General features: G+C 36.4%; 2 protein-coding genes across 2 annotated transcripts in view; both read right to left on the bottom strand.

Moving 5' to 3' along the window:
- Positions 1 to 16288, bottom strand: part of LOC125675537 (heavy metal-binding protein HIP-like) — a 28194-nt gene extending 11906 nt beyond the window's left edge. Inside the window, exons 1-2 of the mRNA XM_056160178.1 lie at positions 15651 to 16288; positions 14806 to 14879 (exon numbers count right to left, since the gene is read on the bottom strand). The gene's annotated coding sequence lies outside the window, so the exon portion shown is untranslated. The remainder of the gene's footprint in view (positions 1 to 14805; positions 14880 to 15650) is intronic.
- On the bottom strand, positions 7638 to 12905 carry LOC125677134 (uncharacterized). Its single transcript, XM_056160177.1, has 5 exons — positions 12651 to 12905; positions 11334 to 11416; positions 9554 to 10283; positions 9117 to 9223; positions 7638 to 8729 (listed from the first exon to the last, which is right to left on the bottom strand). Exons 1-5 carry the CDS (start codon positions 12832 to 12834, stop codon positions 8343 to 8345), a joined length of 1491 nt encoding a protein of 496 aa, XP_056016152.1. The 5' UTR covers positions 12835 to 12905; the 3' UTR covers positions 7638 to 8342.
- Positions 16289 to 25190: the final 8902 nt, after the last annotated feature.

Genomic DNA, 25190 nt, shown 5'->3' on the forward strand with positions numbered 1-25190 from the left:
CTATAAATAAATGTGTGGGTAAATGGATGCGTGCGTGTGTGTTTGTGTGTAAACTATTGAAATTTTGTAACTATAGATTTTTAAAGATTTTTTTTTACATACTACTCATTCATGCGACAGGGCATGTATCTCGATCATGAAATGGAAATTATACAAGGTTATCTTGATACAGTACTGTTCAATATTCACTTTATCGGGATGCCATTGACGCAATCGTAGGTCATACGTAAAATATTTGTAACATATCGTTTTAAAAAGTTCAAAAATTTTGACACGATCTGGGGGGAAATTTTGACAATTTTGAAGGGGAAACAGCCTGAATAATGTCTTAATACTTAAGTATATATCAATAACATTGACATAATTTACTTCAGCATGCATTTGGAGAGGACTTATGTAGTTAAGATATTGTTTAAATCTAAATTATGATGAAATTATGCATTTATATTTTGATTTATTTCCATTTCCAAATTGATTTGTAACAGATGCCTAGAAAAAAGTCCTATAAGTGTTTTAACTGCCCTAGAACTACGAAACAGACAGACAGATATAAGTAGGGGAAAAACCAGGGTTCTGGTGCAATAGCCTCCCATAGAGTTTATATAGGGTAGCCCATGACGTGATTTGCATAATTAAATATATTTATGATTTGCATAATTAATTATATTTGTATTTAACTAATTATGATAATTAATGATAAATGTTTACATTTTGCTAATCATGATAATTACAACTTCCACAATAGTTTTTCATAAAGCCATAAATTTTATGAGGATATGCTTCAGGTACCATCTCAAGCTCAAGTAATAATTAATTATCTTAATTGATTAAAAAATTAATTATCGGAAGTAGATATTTTCAAGGCTCACTAATCAGTACATCTTAACACGTGTTATTTACATTGTTAAAGAATATAAAATACAACAAAAGTACAAATGAATACAATGAATATTTTATTATCCCCGTTACAGAAATGAACTATGGGTCGGGGAGTCATCCCACGTCCATTTTACAATGACCTACAGCCTATTCTATAATTTACAATGATAAAAGTTATACAAACAAAGAGTCATCTACCATCCACCATAGCATACTCGAACGATCTGTGTATATGTACGTTACTTTTGGATATGATGGAATCTAAAGTTGGACCTTTTCAGGGTAGTACACTCTTCTATTCACAAGTAAGATATATCAGATGCATTTATCAAAGAATTAAATTTCTTTGGATAATTTAGCCATTTAACAAAATATTGTTTGTGTCTTCCTTTTCCTTTGGTCTTTAAGATTGTCTCAACCTTCCAGAGATCATCCTCTTTCACATCTACTTTTTGAAGTTCAGATTGATAGAAAGTACCTTTGATTTCTTCTTCATTAAAATCCTGTACTCTGTAGACAGGTAACCCACCACGTAAAATCCGTTGAGAAATGGTGAATATCTCATCCGTCCACCTTTCGTCATATTCATGGGAAAATAGATTTCTGAGATGAGTTAGTCGGACCTTATCACAAATTTTAAATCTGAAAGGTTTGCAGTAAATGGATGTTTGAATTGAAAGACCTGCTGCTGCTGTTGTTGCTTCTGCTGCAGATATTTCCCTTTCTGTTCATTATGTGAAACATTATAATCCTTGCTGCTGCTGTAGAAGACATGTCCCATTCTGCTGATTTTGTGAAGTTTCGTATACTGCTTGCTTTTGTTGCTGTTGACGATATGCCCCTTGCTGTTGAAATTCTGAAGTTCCCTTTACAGCTGGCTGCTGCTGAAGATGTGCTTTTTTATAATACGGTAAAATCTTGTATAACCCTTGCTGCTGCTGCTGCTTAAAACATGACAAATTTTCCTGCTTCTGAACCACTGTATGTTTTTGTTTTAAGTGGCGCTGTAAATTATGCGGCCAAACATAAGTTTTCGGGCAAAATTTACACTGATTCATGACGATCGATGATTATTCATGAACCGTAAACAATAAAATGACTTGATTTTCTTTCTCCAGTCCTTATATACATGTCCCTATTGCATCATGGGAAATCCTTCAATGTCCATAGGGCCAATGTATGTATCCCATCTTTCAATATGTACCTCTTGTTATCATAGGGAGAAAGACTTGTTTTGTTTAATGCTGTGATGTGTATCTGATGTTTATCCGATCTAAATGTCACCATGGTTTCCATTTGAGATTTCTTCTGAAATAAACATTCTTTGTATGATAAATGACGTAGTTTCGATCGAAGTATCGACTTGCTGACACCTTTAGCAGTGCGCTTTTCACTTGGTCCAAACGTGAGACTGTATATTTTAGGTTTCAGTCCCACGAACTCGGTCACTGGCACTGACATGGTTTCATCTTTCATTTTACCCAAAACTTTTTTATTTGTAGTATCATATAGAAAGTGGTCATTTGGGTAGTCACTGACATCAAACTTGTCTTTTTCCGCTTCAAGATCCTTGTACAGATCATCTTTAAAGATACTGTAACACTGGGAATCCGTATCCGTAAAGAGAAGCTCTGCCTTTCCCCATACCCGTACTTTACATGGTTGTAGTGGAAATCATATATTAACACCTTTGACAATTCTAAGATTGAAAAGCCAACGTAAATGGGACGATTCAAGACAAGATTCTGTTTGGTAAGTTCTACTGATGCTAAATCTTCATTAAATATTTTGAATGATTTGAATCCTGGTTTTGCTGTCAATTTGAGAAGCCTCTGCTCCCTATGGATGAGCTGAATATCAACCCCTTTTCTTAGATTTTCCATAGTTTTCCCAAATACACTGTTATTCATTAACTTGTAGAAGTCCCTTTCAAAGTCATTCTTGGCTGCTTTCCTCGTTCGTATTAAAGTCAATGTATTTTCTTAACCATGGCTCCTGTTTAAAAGCAACCACTTGATGAAATTTGGTTACTTTCATACCAAGTGACAGGTAAAGTTGCAGATTTCTATAATGGACAACATAATCCCTCTTATTGTAAAGATTCGGAACTACTTTTTGGGTAGATGTTTCCCCAAGATGTAAGTCTTTCAAAACTTGCAGCTGTTAAAGTGATAACATGTCTGGTTTCACTTGACATGATTCGGGTGCTAAAGGATAATCGCTATGTATGTCATGCAACTCCGTCGGGTATTCAAGGTCTAAGGACAAAATACAACCTTCCTCTGCATCATTTGCTACAAAATGAACATTTAAAGAATCGATTTCTTCTCGAGTTAGCCATTGAAAGTCATGTGTTTGCAAAGCCTGATTCATAGACCATCCATACAAATTGTTTGCATCTAGGTAGATAAGATACTTCCTTGGTTGGCTTTGGTCATAATCTTCAACATATGGGTTGTTTGCTCTAGCATATCTTTGAGAAATCATTGAAATCCCTCCCCTCAACCCTCTCTCAATGAACAGGTGCATATCAGGATCTGTGAAAAATTCCAAATTTACGCCTGCCATCTTGAGGGCTGCTTGCCATGTCAATCCCGGTGCAGTGTAAAAGTGAGCAGGATCTAGTTCATATATACCAAGGCAGAAATTTCTAAAGTTTCCAAACACATCAGCCAATAGAATGACATCTGACTCCATGTACAGGTCATGATATTCTCCTAAGCTTGATATTCTAAACGTTTCCCACACAACCTGAGCATGGCTGTAATCTGCTTTCGATATATTTTGATCGTTGATGCTGCTGTAAAAAGATGATCGCTCAGGAAGACGTGTTTCGTTAAATTTCGTCATGCTGTCCATATAGTCATATGGATAAACACCCTTACGCATGAGTAACTTAAGTTTTTCTTTGATGGATCAAGAATGTTTCCGATCGATGTACTGTTTAAGGTGTTTGAATTTCTCTACACCTTCTTTGGAAAGGTTGTACATGAGTTTTTCCAAGGAGGTTGACAAAAATGGGAATGAATCAATAAAATCTAGTTTTCCCATAGAAAATGAAATATATTTTTCATGGTTTTGGGGGATGTAGTTTAGATGTTTGTGCTTCATTTTTCCAATGGCTTGCATGATCAAGTGGGAATCATATCCTCGCAGGTCAAGGAAAAATACTGGAATTCGCTCCCTTTGTTTCAAATTGAGGTTGCACGCATTATGGGCGGCTCCTCGGAACTTTCATGTCACGTGACAGTGATCACGAACTCGATCCGATCCGAGAACGGTGTGGCAAATATGGCATTTATCAGCATTTTGAAAATCGAATTCCTCTTTCACATCCATTCGTAATGGTTTGGAATTTCTAATTTCGTTGATCAACCTCTCTACAAGTTGGATCATATGTTCAACAAAAGTTTTAGCAACGTTTTCTCCACGGTATGTGACATGGTCTTCTGTGAGAGTATCGTCAGGTCCTACCACTTTGTATGTAAATCCCGACGGAACGTGTCTCGCTAGTTTAGTTGTGCTGGATCTGCTAGTGTCAGGTTGACAAGTTGATATTTTTTCAGCAATGCATTCAAAATCTGCATACACAACAAAACTGACCCTCTGTTGCTTGGACACATCTGTATATCTTAACCATTTATTTTCATCAGATGGCATCTCAGTTCTTTGAGCCCCGTGCACTTTGCAATAAGGTTTGTGTTTCTCCAGCAGCTTTGCAATTGTATAGCCATGTAAACAATAGCAACAGTAAAAATACTGACTACGATCATTGTTTTGATCTGAAAAGAGACGATTAAAATGTTTGATCCAACAATAATGTGATCGCTGCCCATTAGAAATAAGTAGGAGATCCACGTGACGTTGGAAGCGATTCTTTGTCAGCTGAATTGGATAAACATTTCCTTTCTCATAACCGAACACGTTGACTGTTATGTCGTTCTGATTTTCAAACTTTTCAATATCCTTCAGCTGCACTGGGAATTCAATATTACTGAAGTCCAATTCATCGACATATGAAGTATACTTTGAAACTCTCTGAGCATCTTTATTTGCTGGATGTAGAGCCGCCAAAATAGCCCATTGAAAGCATTTTTGGTCATTGTTTTGAACGTTGACAATCGCTTGTTTCGCTCTCAGTTTAATTGAAAGAGGAATGTAGCTTGATCCTTTCAGGGGCTGGTGCTTGGCAACGTTGAGTTTCAACTCGAGAACCTTATCAAGCGTCCATTTGCTGCCTTCTCTTTGATATTCTAGAAAGGAAGCCATAATCTTGTTACTTTCATGTAAGCTTTGTTCCAGGTCGTCTGCCTGAAGTGCTATATGACATCGCCCATGAAAATGTGGTTCCACAGCTTCAGTGTGATTTTTCTGTTCTTTTTGTAAAACGAACTTGCATGGTCAAATACCATTTGACGTTTCGTCGTTTTTGTAAAGCAATTTTGAGTGTTTGTAGGATATTGTCGTATTTTGATCGCAGAAATTGGAGAGGATCGAATTTAGTTTTGTCTTTTGCTGGGAACTTAATTATATACTTTCAAATTCCCGTTAATAGCTTCCTCTTCTGTGATGCAGTCTTTTGAGGTATTGGTTGAAAGGCTGCCTCCTGTTTGATTTCCTCTTTGTGAATCAGTATCTTTTGTTTCGCTAGTTTTCTTGTTTTCTGTGATGGGGTTTTGATTCTCAATATCAAAAAATGCAGCAGTGGATGGCATTGGGTGCTGTCTTCTCGTATGACGGACATAATTGTCTTTCCTCTTAAGGATACTGCGGGACGATGATCACGTGATGGTTGCGAATTTATTATAAATTTAGAACCGGACGCAGCATACTCCCTTTTCGCAGAATATTCATAAACCGCGCTTCTAAATCGAAAACGAGGCTACCGTCGTATCCAAGTATAAACAAGTATGGCGTCGACCTTAGACGGAGGCAAGAACGACAGGCATTGTTGCGTGCCGAACTGTAATGGAAATGGACGCCGCAACCCAGAGCTCTCTTTTCATCAAATCCCACAAAGATTGGAGCTTCGCAAGGCTTGGATACATGCTATTCGGAGGGATCCTGGTCCATTATTCAGAGTATGTTTATGTAACTTTGTTCCAAATAATACGGAGAGATGACCCCCTTATATCATAGAATTAAGTAGGCCTCGAAATAGGTTGGTCCTTGCACGTGTGTACGTCAGTGTGTGTTTAATGAAATGACTTCAAACAAGTCTTAACGGGTTATAATCTTTCTAACAGATCTGTGATCAAACAGTTGTTTGCTCACGTCATTTTAAGAGGGACGACTTCAAATGGACCCCAGTAAGGAAGACACTCAAGAAAGAAAGTGTTCCTTCCATATTCAACTGGAAATCTGACGAAAAAGCTGCGCGACGGGAAATTTTTAAGCATCCTGTTCCAGAGAAAATGCCTAGATTTGACACTGATGAGAATAACAACAACCCGGTCTCAAATGAAAATTTAAATTTGAATGTGGAGAGGTAATGGCATTTTAAAAATCTCTATAATTTATGTGATAGTCAATCAGAATGAATCAGGTTATATCCATAACATTATATAGGTCTATGTGTGTGTCATTTTATTTAACAGAAGGTCTGACTAATTTTACAAGAAGCACATGTAATAATCGAAACAATGTTTCTTTTTCTACCTTCGAATTACTATTTCTATAAACAGTTGAAAATACTAGGAGAATCAAGGCAAATATAATTTAGCAATAAGTATGATTTAAGTTTCTTCAGTGCTGCTGCATGTCATTGGGACTTTCAATGTGAAATTGGTTTTACTTATTGTTCATGAATTATTCTCAGAATGATTAATCAATTGTCAAACTAGTTTTATTCATGCTGGTTTGCAATTGTATTAAACTATTTTGAATAATTCAACTTACAACAAGATCAACTGCTGCTGGACAGTAGGATGCTGGATCATCAAGATCTTTGTGAGGTATGAAATTTTGTATTATTCATTCAGACTTAGAAATTGTATTGAAATATTTTCACTATATTAAATGATGGTCTATAATAATAAAAAATACTGTATGTTTTGCACTTTGTTAAAGTAACATGCTCTATATAACTTGAAAATCACCTGTGCTTATGTATATTTCTTCTTCTCTTAATTCATAGTATGAATGCTGTTCTTTACACCACCATGTTATTTTGAGAAAATGATATTCTTATGTAATGATTTAATATGCATGTAATTTAAAATATCTACCAACTTCGAAAAGGTATAGAGCGTCCTCCTATAAATTTCACATTCATCAGAGATATGCATAATTTTGTAATATATAAATAAATGAATACATCGAAGTACACAAATACTTATTACTGACACAACAGAGATCCTTTATAAAAGATAGGGGGGGGGGGTGATCAGTCTGTAACTGGCTATGATGAAATTGTTTGACTAACTTTCCAATTATTTATACAGTATGGATGTGAATTATATATTGCAGCAGTATGTATGAAGAAGTGCAGCCTGAGACAAATAGGGTGAATGAGTTAGAGGATATGCTGAAGAAGAAGGAAGGGGAAATTCAAAAATTACAGCAACGACAGGTATTTCAGTTAACACGCCCCCATTCCTCCAAAGTCAAGGTCAATTTTCAAGGCAAGAAGTGGAGCAAACCCAGGTGATAGCAAAACTAAGGATACATATTGAGAGGCATATCCGCAGAGTCAAGGAGTACCACCTTTTTGATGGTGTCATTCCCTTAAGTATGGTAGGAACAATAAATCAATTATGGACAGTGGCAAACATGCTAACTTTATTCAAGGGTCCTCTTGTCAAGGAATGGAAGTAAATTGAAGATGAAATCAATCAGGAAAATGAGATAAATATATACAATTATCAGAATATAAAAATTGTATCAGAATTGTACCAGAAATTAAAGTAACATATTACAAGATCTATAAATTTCATGACATGTAATTCACGACACATATTACCTGTGTGTTGGTTGTTTTATAATTAATAACAATAACTCTAGTTAATTACACAACCATATTTAGAAGTAACTTTCATTAGGAAAGTTTTTAAGCCCCCCCCCCTCCCCCTTGCAACTAATGTTGGAGGAATATTAAATTTGTCCTGTCTATCCAAAAAATTAACCTGGCACATAATTTTAAATGGTAAGTGATAAAGCTCTCAGTCTTCATATGTGAGAAAATTTGATTTGGTACCAAAGTTTCTGACCTCATGACCTTGAAGATTGATCTTCTTTTAAGAAAATATCTCCTGAATTATTTAAGGCATGCTTTCATATTTTGTATATAGATTTCTTATGGTAAGACTTTGCATTTAATAACATGACCGTTGACCAGGTTACTTTGGCATAAACATGTTGAAGCTGAATGGAAATAATTAGCAAATCTTGAATAGATATAGAAAATGCTACTTTAAGTAATGAAAACATTCCTTCAAATGAAAATGATCTATATCAAATATTGATCAGCCTTTCAAGTAATGGTCAAAATAAAACATATCAAGCTTGTCTTTCATTTCTTGCCATCTACTTGAGTCAAATGTTATAAGCTCAAGATGAGATTCATCTGAAGTCCAAACAAACAAGTAACACCACTCTAGTCCTGTTACCGCAAGCTGCATCATAATCTGATGAAAATAGTTATGTGTCCTATTCAGTTTAAACCCATTTTCATCCTTGTTGAGGTAAACACATTGTGATAGGGGGTTGACAGGACACTTGATTTCCAGTAAACCATAACATGGAGTAAGGGCAGGGCAATACACCTTTCTGTCTGGGCTTGCTGCCAACCAAGGTGACCATGGACTGACACATATTCCACAGGGATAAATGTTGACATTGTCATTCATCCTCTGAAAATACAGAAAGTAGTAGAACATAGTTTTAAAATATTGCTGACTCTTATATATGTTTTATTTATTTGTATGAATTTTTTTTTTTTTACATGAAATCTTTCATCAATACATTGGTGCTTTATTCAAAACACATATCCAAAGACCTCAAATTATGACAATATTATTTATATTCAAAAGATCTTGTAAATTTTGTGTATTTATTTATAATTTATGTATTTATCAAATTGATATACATGTATAGACCTATGCATTTAGTTTTCTTTGGGTTAAATGCCTAAGGTATTTACAACTGGACATATAATAAGTGGACTAGTTATTCTAACAAATATTTGTGCCTGCATTTATTATCAAATACATGAAAACATATATTGTAAGAGTTCTTACTGCTACAAATGCTTCAGCTGCTGTAGGCTCACATGCTATCCCATGTCTCATATTGGCTGTCACCACAGATCTGGAAGTCCTTAGTCGCTCCACCAAGGGGTCATAGTCTATACCAAAAACAGCATTGTTTGAAAATTTGTTTTTGAAAAGAAGTTGTTCAATGTCTTTAATTTGTAGCTATTGGTCAATTAACTAAACAAGCTAAGCTAAGGCACCACTGAGGGCTACAAATTTAAGACATACAAGAAAAATTGAACTTTACATTGTACTATATATACAATTGTTCTCTAGAATAATAATTCATGATCTTGTCTATTTCGTTGAATTAAACATGTTGTATTTTAAGTGTACATATCAAATTAAAAATGCAGAATCTTATTTGAAATGTAGTAATGTTCATTACATGTATCAAGCCGATACATTTTTCACATAATTACCTTTTCTCCTTTTGACAATGGAACCAGCAATAGATGCCGTTATCCTATCAAGCCTAATCCTGTGCCATTTGGGATCCTGGGACTGTAACTGAGTCAGAGATTCTATCTCTGAAGCCTCATCATTAGTGACACTTAATGAGTCAGTTTTCAAGTGTTTTGTTTCAGATAACACAGTAGATATATTGTTAATCATCACATTTTGAGATGGTAATTTAGGAAAGTCATCAGCATCCAATATATTCAGAATTAAATTACTGTTCATTTTTTGCTGCACTGCAAGTGGACTCCCCTTGGGGAATTTGCCAAACTTCGTGTCTACAACTTTCTCCTGACGTTCTAAATTTACCACACTCAAAAGCATACAGGTGTCGTCAACTTCTTCAAGGTTATCACACAATTCCTGTAAAGGTAGTTCGGACACATTTTCAATAGGGTTGTATAATGTTGTTCGAATTCCTCTAGGTGGCACATATGGGTTCCTCATATCAAAACCTAACACTCGAACGTTGTCAATGGAGCTCCCTGCTACCTTTTCCCCTCTTGGTACATGCCATGTTTGTGGAAGTGAGGTTTTTGCTACATCTGTTGGAATAACCAGCATTCCAGTTGTTTCCATATGAGCAAGAGTATACAAAAGACCTGTAATGTGACCACATGCACCAGAGGTTCCAATTGGACAGGAGCAACTGCTGTCATCTCTCTCAAATATTGGTCCTGATTTTAGATGTATCTGTAAAGACAAATTTAAAAACATTAAGTAAATTAATGTAAATTTAAATATTTTAAAACAAGTATAGTTGGATTTAGGTAATAATTTAATAGTCAATTCATTTATTGTACAGTGTTTAACAACAAGTGGTCCATGGGCCACATTGCTCACCTTGGCCCATATTTAAAGATTTTCCCTATAAATTTGTATGTAAATCTTTGTTTCCCTATTGTGCCCCCACCCTAACTCTGGGTGCCGTATGTTAACAAACTTGAATCTACACTATGTCAGGAAGCTTTTATGTAAATGTTAACTTTTCTGGCCCAGTGGTTCTTGAGAAGAAGACTTTTAAAGATTTTCCCAATATCCCAACAGGAAAAAATTTGATCCCCAATTGTGACCCCACCCTACCCCCAGGGGTCATGATTTTAACAAATTTGAATTTCCACTATGTCAGGAAGCTTTCATGTAAATTTCTGCTTTATTCTGGCTCAGTGGTTCTTGAGAAGACCTTACCCTAGTTTTGCATTTTTGTGATTATCTCCCCTTTGAAGGGGGCATGGCCTTTCATTTGAACAAACTGGAATCTCCTTCACCCAATGATGATTTGTTTCAAGTTTGGTTGAAATTGGCCCATTGGTTCCGGAGAAGCAGTCGTTAGTATGAAAATTTTACAGACAGACGACAGACAACGGACAATCAGAAAAGCTCATTTAAGCTTTCAGCTCAGGTGAGCTAAAAATGAATTATACAACTTCAATGCAGTGATCAATACATTGGTACAGATGTTGATATGAATGGGTTCATCTGGAGGGAGGAACCCCCCACATGCATGTATGGGTGAGTGACCACCCTATCAAGTTGGACTCAATCCCAAATTTCAGAGGGGAAACCCGAGTTCTAAGGAAGCATATGCTTTAACCAATAATTTTTGTATACTGGTATTTGTGACTATAACTTACAGGTTAAGTAGTACATATTAGATGGTATCTCAAAAATGTAAATAGAATAATTAATCATTATGATACATATGACTGATAAAACATCATAAACAATCAAATTGAATATTACCTCAATTGTGTGTGGAGACTCATTTTTCTTCTGTGATCGGTAGGATCTAGCTTTAACAACACAGCCATCATCCAATTTATACACTACAATAAGAAATGTTTGATTAAAATTTTATTACAAGTGTATATATATATATATATATATATATATATATAACACATATACTATATTTAACAATTACATTATGACTACATGATAATGATACACATGTATACCTTAAATACACATGTTAAGAATTTCTATATTGACATTGGTCTAGAGTTGGCTCATACAATGTAACAATACTTATTGAAAATGCACTGTATAAGAAGGATGATATATGGGGAGTTGTTGTTCTGAACACAGGGGGTACCAAGGGACAGTGCCTGCATGTGTCATGTCGACTAGTCTTGTACCCTAAGTATTCGAAACAGCTTATCTATAGTATACAATTTTAACAATTGAACATTATAACTACATGATACAATATACATATGTATACCATGATATATGCATGTTATGGTTACATGTATGATGTAATGTCTCATGTGGTTTACATTGTCTAAGCACATACTACTAGTAATACAGTGTATTATGTATGAACCATGAGAAACCATGTTTGCACATATGCACTGTTTGTAGTTTCTTCATGTGATTTCAATATAATGTTATCTGTAGGTGTTGCGGTGAAATCACACATCAAATGCAAAGTTGAAACTTTACGGCACAAGTTAATTGCATGTAATACGTTAAGTATTAATACCATGTTCAAAATGTCTCATGTTATGAACATTGTTTGTAGCTCATAATACTAAATTACAATGCACTTTTTTTTTTCTTCTTCTCATAAACATTACATACTGAAATCTGTCAAATGCATTATGATTTAAACATATCTTATTGAGAATATATATGTATTAATAATAGTGATGTATGCCCAGGAGGGCCCTAATTTGGAATAAATAAATCATATGATATATATATGCAGGGGCTATAAATTGATAAAATGATGCTAGTTTGTCATAAATTAACTCATTGAAACTACTAGATTATTTATCATTCAACAAAAATATATGGTTTTTCAGCAGGCTGGGATGCTATAGGCCTAAAACTTTTTTTTCTGAGGGGGGGGGGGTACTTGGACATGTATACGATCGATCAGTTTTACCAACAATCATCATATTTAATTCATATAACTAATTATTATGTAAGATCATCTCTTCAGTAGACATCTTTGTTACATGCTGATATGGTGTAAGTTACAGCCACAAAACGATTCAAGATCGATCAGTTGATAGTATCTGTCAAACTGATCAGCTGATAGACGATTTGACCTACCTCTGATATCCGAGATGTATTTCTCGCTGAAATATTTGTATCCCTTGGAAACTTCTTTGCATCCTTCACTCTTGTTTAAAGTTTTTATTGTTTCTTCAACAAAACCGAAGGTAATGAGGGGGACAATACTGAGATCTCGCGTTGCGCAACCAACCGACTTCGTACATTCCGCTAAATCCGACATGTTTGTTGTGCGTCGAAACCGACGGTAGCCTCGTTTTCGATGCGGTATGCATATTTATGAGCATCTCATTAAGAAAGGAGTATAGTTAAAGCTTCTCGAGAAAAATCACAATGCTGTACAGACACACTATATGACGTCATAATAAAAAAGTACGTCACGAGGTTGTATCGCGGGGAAAAGGTCATCATATTTTGTCGTAATTTGCTACCGCTGTCAAGTGTCATGTGTAAATCTGTTGGTTGAATTCTTGTCAAATGATAATTTTTATTTTATTTCATAGTGATTACAAGTCTCTTTTTCATGTACATTGCATATATTATATATATGTATAGTATGCGCCACAGTAATTTTGATAGTATAGCCTATAAGTCACCGAAATCGCTCTTACATGCACATGTAATTTGCATATCTAGGCATTTACAAAAAGAAAGTCAACCGTCTGTAAACAATGACTCAGTGCAAGTTTAAGATGATCGTTTGTTGATATTTACTATAGTAGTGTGAAACTAGAACTGGACACACATTTCTCCGAATCTTGCTTGGGAAACGTATGAATTATTCAGGTGCTTTTATAATCGATCCTTGTTTGCGAAAAATACCCCCCTTATGACGACAATCGTTACTTTTGGTCAAATAGTAACGTCCATACTAGGAATGTTTAATTTTTGCAAGCATTTTCATGTAAATATAAGTACGCTTTATCTCTAAAACTATTTCATATTCCAAATTATTTTTACTAACTTTACAAAACACTGCTGCGGAAATGGTAACTAATGTAAAAATTATGACTCACGTCGGAATGTATGCGAGAAGCAGACGAGTGAAAAAGAAAAAGGTGCAAGTCACAACATGTGCGGTCCATAAATACCTTGAAAAATAGCATGGAAACGATCGAGTCAGCGACGTTAGCTACCATCGCCGCGGAAATGCTGTTGATCTTGTAAAGGAAGTAATAGCTCATATTGACGTTAACTAGACCTAACCCGTGGTTTGAAAGAAGACGTATTGTTTAGAGCTAGACTAGACGTTTTGTTCGAAACACTGTTTAATATATACATGTATATTAAAAAAAAATATTCTAATTTGTTTCCATTAACTCAATTTTTGTTCCATAATCATGAAATTTCTAAATATTTCAATAGGTTCAAAACAAATATAGTTTCTAACAATGTATTCCAAAACAGGCACGAAAAATTAGGCTGCCCCCCCCCCCCCCAGTCTTTGACAATGAGCTTTTTTTTAATTTTGTAGTGCAAATAAATTGAGACTGTCCTATCCCCCATTACTTTAAACAGTAGTTATACATGAAAAGAATATAAGCTTGAAAGTTATTAATAACAAATATTTTGCCAAGCCTAACCTCAAGTGAACATATCAATGTATAACTTCAAAGACGCCTACCTCAAAATCAAGATTAGCTGCACTCCTTCATATTTCTACAGAAAGTTAGGTATATGAATAGCTTTTAATTGCAGTGTTTGCAAAAAAATTCATTGACAAGTTTTTGAGCAGTGCTTCATTTAGTATCTGGACTACCCTGTTTTGAGTACCAATTTCCACCCCAAATCCTTAAATTTTCCCAATTTCTTATTATATGGTTATGTTTAAGCATGTTATTATTATATATTTTATAATTTGCATATATTCTAAAGGTTATTGTAAAAGATATAGATAAAAATTCCATCAAATTATTTTTTTGAATTGAAAATCGGAATGATCTTGTAAAATTCACAATTTTCGAAAAGGGGGGTAATTAAAAGCTTACTATCTCCCTTGTATACCTAGAAAGTGGCCATGAAATGTATACACATTGTACAGGACATCCCGATGGTGCTTCATGAAAAAAAGAAAAAATCTTCATTGACGAGTTATTTTTGGCCACATCGTCCCGCATGTCCTTAAAATGCATGCCACAGGTAGTGCACCGATGTTCTGAAAGTTTATGTGCTGTTCTAAGGTGTCTATACATACCTGATGTATGGGAAAATTCTTTGCCACATTCATTACAGATGACAGACTTAATTTTCCTGTAGGGTCTTGTAGAACTGAAGGAGAATCGGTAAAGAGTACAAACCCATCATCGATTTCATTTCATAATAATTTGATTGATACATTGACATCTGAGTAAGAAACTGCTGTGTTTCAAGGCTGTTGCACCGCCATCGACATCCCTGTCACCAAGGATGGAGCTCCGTCCACCGAAATAGGCTCATATGAACGTAAGTTGGACAGGTCTTCCCGATAATGACGGGGACATGTTACGTTAACGTTCTCCTGTCCACTGTGAACTAGTAACACCGCCCTATATCGGTACACCGTGTTTATATGCAGCAACGCCTCAGATCTCATATTGATTTTTTAAAATATTTACTTTAATTTATATTATGTTTTAATATATAAATGAATATTATATATTAATGATTATGTTTAAAATACGATTTTTAATAATATTCATCAATAGTATGATGATAATTGTTTGAATTACTCTTGCTATACTTAAAACTATTGGCGATCTATCGGCTGGTACACCTCACCACTGGATTTTGTAACTTTTTGAAAGTACACTTCACCACTGGATTTTACAACCTTTTGAAATCGTTATCTAAAATATACCCCCCCCCCCAAAAAAAAAAAAAAAACCAAAATGTAAGACAGCAAAAAAAAAAAAAAAAAAAAAAAAAAAAAAAAAAAAATTGCATTTATTTTGTTTCAGGAGGAAAAATTGTAAACCTTGAGATTTATTTTAAAGGGGGCCCCCTTTAAAAAGTTAATTTCTTTCAGTCCTATTTTGAAGTAGAGAAGTTAGAGTGACTTACCTGACCGTCTGGTCCACCACAAACTGATAAGTTTGACTGTCATTGTTCCTTATATACCCGTCAAACCGACTGTGAAAAGTCTTTAATTTGATTGGATAATTACAAAAAATTGTTCACCCTAAAACTATATATTATAATACATTAAATCAAAATGACCGCCCTCGCGATAGGACGTTTTTGTCTCGCTTGGTTCTCTGGCTTCATTATATCAAGGTCAACATTAAGGGATTTCAGACTGGTGTTTACTTTCTGTTATAAATGTAAACGCTTTGAACATATTTTATGCATCCCAAGGACAATAAAAAGGAATTTTTAAAAAAGGATGTTTTAACTTATGATATGGATTAACGTTTTCCTGGTATGTTATCTCAAATCGATGATTTGTAGAGTTAGTCCGTACGAAAGGAAATTGATAAAGACACATTATAACATTCACTGGAATGTCTGTAGATTGTAGAATTATCCTTTATGAATTGTAATAAAAGTTTAAATTCAAACGACCAGGTTCTTATGCAGACGTGAACTGGTAAAATACACATTCATGTGCATCATTTGTCATTGAGAGAATTTAATATGGCGTCGCGTTATTGATTTCTTAACCAGTTAAATCCTACTTATCGTTATCTGTCCGGACATGTTTACCTGAGCTGCGCTTGACTGCCTCTTATTCAAAACAGTCACAATGAACTGCCCGCATTCCTTTGACGATTGCAATATTACTAAAAGTACCAATGATTTTTTTAAAAAAAGTTTCTTATCAATGTAATCCATTTTTTTTTTTATCAATCTCATAACAGATTAAAATCAATTATTGAAACATTTAATAATAATTATTAATTATACAAATTACGTCATAGGCAGCCTCACACCTTGGGAGGCTACCTGGAGACTACCCTATATAAACTCTACGGGAGGCTACTGCGCCAGAACCCTGGTTTTCCCCCTACTGATATATGTTATATCAAAGATTCATAGAAATGTAATAAGCAGACTATCTGGAAGAACGCCTAGTGACCGTGATTTTCTGTGTGACAAATGCAGGTCCTATACACAGAAATACGGCAAGTCAAATCCAGAACTCAAGAGGAGTAATCTGTCATATACTCCAACCATCATCTTCTACGTCCCTTATTCCTCCTTCTGTTCAATTGTCATTCCCATGTACAGCTAGAGGTCACTCTTCTTGCATAGTTAAGATATTCAAATCGGTTCATACAAAAACTTTACGTGGTGGTTGAGAGATTAAAGCGTTCGCCCCACATGCGGTAGGCTGGTGTTCGAATCCCGGCCGCGACAGGCCTAAGTCGTTAAAACGGGTAGTGACAGTTCCATCGCCAAACGCTCGGCATCAGGGGATGTCCCGTGTCGCAGTAGGTGTGGCACGCTAAAGAACCCTCACTGCTTAATGGCCGTAAGCGCCGAGCATAGGCCTAAAATTTGAAGCCTTTCACCGGTCCTGGTGACGTCTCCATATGAGTGAAAAATTCTCGAGCGAGACGTTAAGCAAGATACAATCAATCAATCAATCAATTAGCCAGTCAATCGATCAATCAATCAATCAATCAATCAAAAGCTCCAATTATTCTGTATAATATACCTTCTATTTACCGGTAATAATAAGAAAGGATGATATCATGAATTGCTATCTGAATACCAATAGTACATAAACAAGTTTTTAAATGATTAACTTAATCTGCGATTCTGCATATATTTGCATAACAATAATATATCATCAAATGATATAAATATATACAAGTCGCCGTTTTATACGTTTTAATTTTCACCCACTGATAACATTTCGCTTAGTATTTATTTCTTTGTTTTATCACACGGAGGTGCACGGCGGCACAAAGGAGGCACAGGTGACATCCACGGAGATCCTCGGAGTCTACCTCGCTCAGAAAAATGACTTCAGAGGTGTCTACAATTTTAAAGGTCCATCGTGTCTTATCAAAAAAGTTTGGTTCATGAGGGGGGTGTTTAAAAAATCCATTTTCCTAATTAGTTACTATAATTACTCAAGTTTAACCAAAATTATAGAGTTATCTGTCTTTATCGTCATTTAATATCAATTTATTGGAAATTGATACGAACAGATATACAATTTGAAGGAAAAAAAATAAACTCGTTTTTGAGGTAGATGGTAAAACAATATTGTTTGCTGTGGTCCTTTCACCGCATGGAATTTTGATTTTTGGCCAAGATTTTTCAATTATGTCCAATACAGCGGGGAAAAAATTGCAAAGTGGGGGAGAGGGGGGGGGGGGGAGGGGGGCAATATATCTCAAATCTAAACGTCCTGATAGAAAATATACAAGTTCCTAGTATTTTAACAGTTCTGATTTACAATCAGAATAAGCCCCCAAAATATATATTAACGTATGTGTCCATTTTTTGTGTATTACACTGTGATTCTCATAACGTCAATATCATGACGTAAGCATCATGACGTTATATAGTTTTCATGCTGAAAAACAATACAAAGTTTAAACGACTGTAAAACGAAAACTAGAAAAGATATTGTTATAAAATTAAATTGTTCTATGACCTATACATCTTAGAGCATCAACTGAGAAAGTTTCATTTATTTTTGCAAAAGGGCCAATTTTAGTACTTTGTGGCTCTAGTCCTTTACTTTATAAATTCAAAGCACTTTAACAGGCCAAAAAGTTCAAAACACATAAAGTTACGGTCACACGGCGCATCACAGAAAATCCACAAACACAAAAAAATTATACTATCTCGCATTTTTGGGGTTCTGTGAGTATGGAGGAGTTTAAACCCCTCACATGATAAATCACCAATTTTCTTTCGTACCCCTTGCGATGACTGGGTTGTCCCTGATTAACTTGAACCTGTGCCACATAGCCATCACTCAACGACCAATGAGAACTTGCGCAATCACTTGCATTTAACCCATTCCATTCATTAACTTGGAGTTTGTCAGAGGGAAGACTCTCAGACCAAGAAGAAACACTACTATCCCATCAGACCAAATCAGACGGAGACAATCTACGCGGCCATCCCCATTAAACCTATACACAATGGTACATTTATAAAGTGCCTTGGGGGAAAGCCTCCCCCAGGAACTGATAGACCACTGCTTCAACCATGACTGAGACATCTGTAATGATCAGACTGTGCCCCTTGGCAACAGTCTCTAGCACTACCACTGAAGCAGGCTTTTAATCTCATGTGGTATGTCCACACATACTTCATCACAAACTCCAGCGCATGCAAAGATCACCTGGAACAACTCAGACTCACCAACACTACACTCGAATGCATTCTCGTCCTCTGCATCCGATAACTGACCATCCACTGGATGTCGGACCGGAACCCGTGAAACCTCCTTTACCCGCTGTCCGGCACTACTGGTCCGACCATTCAAACCATGTTGAGCCTCCACCTATCTTGACATCAGTGACAAAACTACTGTCACCACTCCAATCTTCAGACACTGTGGAAGGATCATTACCAACAGCGTAGAACACCTCAACAGTCACGTCAACATCAAAACCCAGAGAATACCCAGGTTTGTCCCGAGAAGTCATAACATTACGGTAGTTGACACTATCCCTGGTGTCCTCAAGCCAACCACTCTGGTGACTAACACCTGCCTCAGTGCCCTCCGGTCAACCACACGTCACAATTGTGCCTGGTAGCACCCCGGTCTGTGCTGACCTGTGTCGCTGACCCTTAAATCATTCCGGGTCCTCTGAATACCCACACCTGTCGACCCCAAACATCCACTGCCTACCTCCGACACACAACCACTCTGCCTCACTGCCACCCTAGCCTCAGGACATATACTCTCAACTGCCGACACTGCTGTATCGGAGATACCTAATGGTTTAAGGAGCATTTGCCCCGACCTATGTTGAGCCCCGGTCGCTGGAGACAGACCAACAGACGCACACTGATTAAACAACTCGGGACAATCCGCCCTACAGTTTTCTGCATTGACATACTTAACCAGTGGAGATCGCGACCTTGATCTATTGTGATGTATCACCACTTGATGACTGGTAAGGGACTGTACAACATCTGCTTTCCTGTATTCCACTAACCAGATAGAACTCCTGGGATAGAGCTTCCCCACCACTGCTTTGGATGAACCGACTATCGCTTGGGATACTCGCTACACTTGGGATACCCGTCCCTACACCTCCACTTGCATGCAGGGGCCGTGCAACTGCATTCCACTGGGGGACCCTTGGTCATTCACCCCCCCCCCCCGGCTCACTGTCGAAAGTAAATCGACCTCGTCACGGACATCAGTGGCACACAACCCCATGCAACTCTAAATTCCACTAAGCCTGAGGCCAAATGACGAGCTAAATGCAGGGGACCCCAACTTCGAGCATAATCTGATGTTGCTCCGCAAGGAATTTCTCTAAATGGGAAACAGTCCCAGGGGTCATCCCTGCCTTTAACCTCCCTTCATCCAGTTTGGATTCCCGGGTCAGTTCTATCCACGAGCTATTGACACCCCCTTCATGGTTATGCCCTGTTCCTGGGTCCCTGCTAGCCTCTCCACCAAGCCAACTCGCCCCCAGGACGCACCTACCATCCGGTTCCCACCTACCTAGCTCTTGTCCAAACATTTTTGACCTAAGCCACCCCAAACCTACATGTACATAAACAAAACCAAACAAACAACTCGAGTTAGATCATCAAAAACCTAAATTGATTCCATCTACATGTAAATCAAAAAATACAAAATGTCACATTTTTCAAAATGGCTCACACCTGCGACTACGCGGCCCCCGCTATGATTGCGATGCCTCAGATGAAGGCTTTGATGGGTATTTGGTTTCTGATGAACGTCAATCATGACAGTTAGGACGCAGAGGAAGTTTTTCATACCCTTTGTTAGGCCGTTCTTGGTACACTGATTTTAGCTACGGATTACTCCGTTTACCTGACTCAAGGCGGGTGTGACTGGTCAACAGGGGATGCTTATTCCTCCTGAGCACGTGATTCCACCTCTCGTATGTCAAGGGGTCCATGCTTGCCCAACTCTTTATATAGGAGTTATGAGATTGATCACTTTTCGTTATCTCCGCCTTTCATCTTGGCTAATGTGAAGTATAGCAGGGTCATAGATGGAATGTTTTTATTTGGTTTATTGGGCAGAATGGCACATTGTATTTTACCTTCTAAAAATGACAGCACCAGCAAGTTGCACTTTGACTGCTTCAGAAGGTTGGAACACTTCATTCACATTCTATTCCAGCGCATCCAGTTCACATAGCATTGTACATCACACGTTTATAGAATTCGGGTGCTACTCATTCTAGAGTCAGTGTAGCTGATTATTATATTAGGTGGACACATAATGTTAACGGACTCGCTGATCCAAATGAAAACGATTTCGTCCAAAATTTTAAAAATTGGCCAGACGTGTAGTGCGTCCACAGAGGCAATGGAAGGATGCGGTATGCGCGGAAATGTTAATTAAATTGTGTGAAATGTTGAAGGAAAGTGATGACTCACTTGTTATAAGAGACTTACATGTATGTATGATTTTAATTTGTTTTCCTGGTTTCTTACGTAACGATGAATCGAGTTTTTTGTATGTATGTAACGATGTTAAAATCTTTCATGGCTACATTTATTTGCATATTAGCAAAAGCAAAACAAACAAATATCGAAATGGAGATGAAATTTTCATTTCTTAAGGTTATACAACAGCTTGTCCTATGCTTCAAAGCAGACATTCGCTGGGATTCTGATCAAAGCTGTTTCTAGGTTGAAGAACACGTGTAAATTGATTGTCAGAAAAAAAAAAAAAAAAGCTATGCTAGTGCAAGAGGAAGTATTATTTCCAAATTGAAATTGATCGTTGGTGACTTGAATTTAGTCTAGCATTCCATGCTTGCTGGGGGAGCTACAGCGATTGCCTCAGATCGTGTGAGCAACAAATGTTGGAAAAGCGACATTAACAACAACGGTTATGTGGACGACTCCGTTGAAAATAAGTTAGAGGTCACCAAACATTTAGGCATCTAATTACTAATCAGTTCCATAAATAAGTTAGAGGTCACCAAACAATTAGGCATCTAATTACTAATCAGTTCCATAAATAAGTTAGAGGTCACCAAACATTTAGGCATCTAATTACTAATCAGTTCCATAAATAAGTTAGAGGTCACCAAACATGTAGACATCTAATTACTAATCAGTTCCATAAATATGCATTATAAAATGAGTTTCAAAATATTGATAAATAGTTGGCGTCTAAAATCTACGGAGCGAGAGCGAGATTGGTATAAGCTTTGTTTCTCAATGTATTATGTAAGACTTTGTTTGTAAACATTATTATCAAATTATTTACGAATAAATATTGTTTAAACTAAACTAAAAACTACGACGGGCTGTCGGCATAATACAAACATTTTGTTTTGTCATCAGATGTGAAAATAGAGTGGATAATGTTTTTTTGGAGGATGAGGAAAATTCGCCAAAAACAAAAGTGCCTTTAATATCTATTCATATAAATAAATCATTAAAAAATGAAATAGAGCCTAAAGATAACACGCTAAATATTCAAATTACCCCCTCCCCTTTAAAAAAAAAGAAAAATCCACTAAAATTACAAACGGAAGAAGTAGCTCGATAAACCGCAGCAGGGATTTTGATTGCTGCATGTATTACACATGTAATGAGCGAAAAGAGAAAAATCAAAGGAAGTCTTCAAGTAATGAATTGTCTTTGACGATAACGATTGGGGAATTTCGTGAAAAATAGGAATCTTAGGATTATTTAATTCAAATACACATAATAGAAATTTGGATGGAAATCTGTTCTTTGACATGAGAATACAATATTGTTTACATAATACTCATCCTACAGACTGTCGTGCGCTTAACAATGGCAAATAAAACTTCAAATTACTCGCCCTTGATTACAGGTGGCGCACGATCCGTTAACATCCAAGGCGTTTCTAACCTCAAGTTTAAGAGAGCGTCGGAAGATTAGAAAGTTGTTGAATATTTAGTAACGATGGCGGATTACGGTTCGCAGGACCTCACTGCACTTAGAGACGAACTTAGAAAACACATTGCAAGACTCTCTGGGCGGAAAGGAAAGCACGTTGAGAGTTTCAGCTGTAACCGAATTTTCTCTGTCACATCGATTAAATAAAGACATTCAATACACATTGAACGTTTTTCATTATAAACTACTTCGTGGTGAAGCTTACATGCTTAAACAGTAGTTTAGGTTGAATATATAATATACAATACATCATAATTCTTTATAAGTTGTTGAATTGCATATGTTTAAAACAATAAGATGCGCCCCCCCCCCCTCTCTCTCTCTCTCGATCGAGGAATAAGAATATCAATTATTAAATATATCCATATATATCTGAAATTCTATTATTAAGCTGTTAAAATGTGTAGTAATAGTGAATGTATATGTGTAACTTCTCTTTATGAAATAAAATTCACGATAGTGAAGGCACAGGTATACAGAGTACATGATATATCATACCACATTAAACAGTTTATTTGCGAGTTTTAACTTATATCACTTACGTGATGACGTCACGATAGGTAAACAGTTTGCGATTAACTTTTTTATTTGTCCATAGGGCAAGCGAGAGCATAAAAATTGGCAGGTCAAATAAATAATGATTCAAAATTTCGAGTTTCTACATTTTAATTGAATATTAAAATTTGGATTGCAAGTTTAAGACGGCAGTTCAAGCTTTCTTTCAACTTCTAAAGAAGGGGGGGGGGGGCTGCTATTAGCAATCGCGTTCATTAATATTTTGACGACCTTGGCTAACTCTAAAATTAATTTTTAAATGACATCTGAAATGTATTTTTGTACCATACTTGGTTTATATATTGATGACTCAAATTTCCCCTGTTTGATTATAGATCTAGTCTAGAAGGGGGGGGGGGGGTCATAGAATTATAAGATCATTGATGACTGTATCACTAAGGATAGATAAAATTTCAGCATAAAACATTTATGCAGAATATTACGATCTACAGAGCAAATGTTTAACCCCCCGTAAATACTTTCTGCAACAAAGTCGTCATCTGATATCTGTGAAGTCGGACTGCACTGAAGACTGAAGTTTATAGCGCACGACGCTGAGTGGAACTTATGATGACAATTAACCAATTGAATTTTTTAAAAGCTTGATATCTCGGGAATTCTACCCCCGCTCCCTATTTGCACAACAAAAACCTTACACTCTCTTATAAATCTTATGTACACCGGAAGTCAACAAGGACGTAAACGAGTCTTGCGCCACCTATGTTTGAAATAGGGGAAACAACTGACAAATATTCGCAATTATCTAATCTCCTTCAACCTCGAACAGTACTTCCGTCCGATTTCCTTTGGTTACAGGGATTACAAATCATCAAAGATGTTCGAATCCTTCCGATCAGATTCCAAAAATAAACATGATAATTTTAATTTTCCGGTATTTCTGTGTATATAGATGATTGATAGTAATTTTTGCTGTTCTAAAGTTAGAGACTAGGTTGAAAATCATCATGATAATACATGTCTAATATATATCTTTTGTATAATTTGTGGTCTTTCTTTATTTTTATATTGATGAATAATATCTACTTAAGAACTATGTGGAAACCCATACTTGTGACTTATCTATTCATAGTCAATGAAGTTGTTTCTGTTTCATGCATTGCAGTCTCTTGTTATCAATGACATGTTCATGGTTTGTCTTACACAGAAGATTCAAATATAATATGTTTTACAATGAAGAAATTTGAGTATGCTTAAATTTCTAATGATTTTGTCCTCTTTAATATATGATATTTTACCGAATAGATTTCCTGAAGAACTTGATTCCAGACCTCTCGAGCTTTCGAGAAATCGGTTAAATGGTTAATTATGGTTCTACACCGTTTTTTGGCAATATTTCAGCCATTTTACGGCGGGAAATCGGGGTTTCGGAGATCTGGTATCCGAATTCTTCGTCGCCGTACTCCTGGGTACCGATAACATGATCACCGGTGACCCGGGTCGCCGCGCCGCGGGATGCCCCCGGAGACACTGTATTTGCGGAGAGTATTGCTTCATCACATTACTAGCGTTTACAAACGTAAAAATGCACGAACTCTTTGAGTCTTCATTGTTATATGTTACACGAAACCGTTCTGAAAACTTTTTTTATTTGCACTTAACGACCCTGGACCACCCCGGGCCGAGCTCTACTCGTCGAAACCTTCATTTTGACATGTTACACGAAACCCTTTGGAGAAAAGTTTTTTTTTTTATTTTGCACTTAATTACCCCAGACTAAGAGACCGAAATGAAAGAACTGTAAATGATAATAGAAAAATAAAATACATCACAAAATGTTTCTAATTTTTTTCTTTAATGTTGGGGGGTTGAGTTGATGTAGTATATACATGTATATGCAAGGTGAAGATAACGAACAGTGATCAATCTCATAACTCCCACAAGCAATACAAAATAGATAGTTGGGCAAACACGGACCCCCGGACACACCAGAGGTGGGATCAGGTGCCTAGGAAGAGTAAGCGT

Source organism: Ostrea edulis, chromosome 3 (assembly GCF_947568905.1).
Source record: "Ostrea edulis chromosome 3, xbOstEdul1.1, whole genome shotgun sequence".
Lineage (NCBI taxonomy): Eukaryota > Metazoa > Mollusca > Bivalvia > Ostreida > Ostreidae > Ostrea > Ostrea edulis.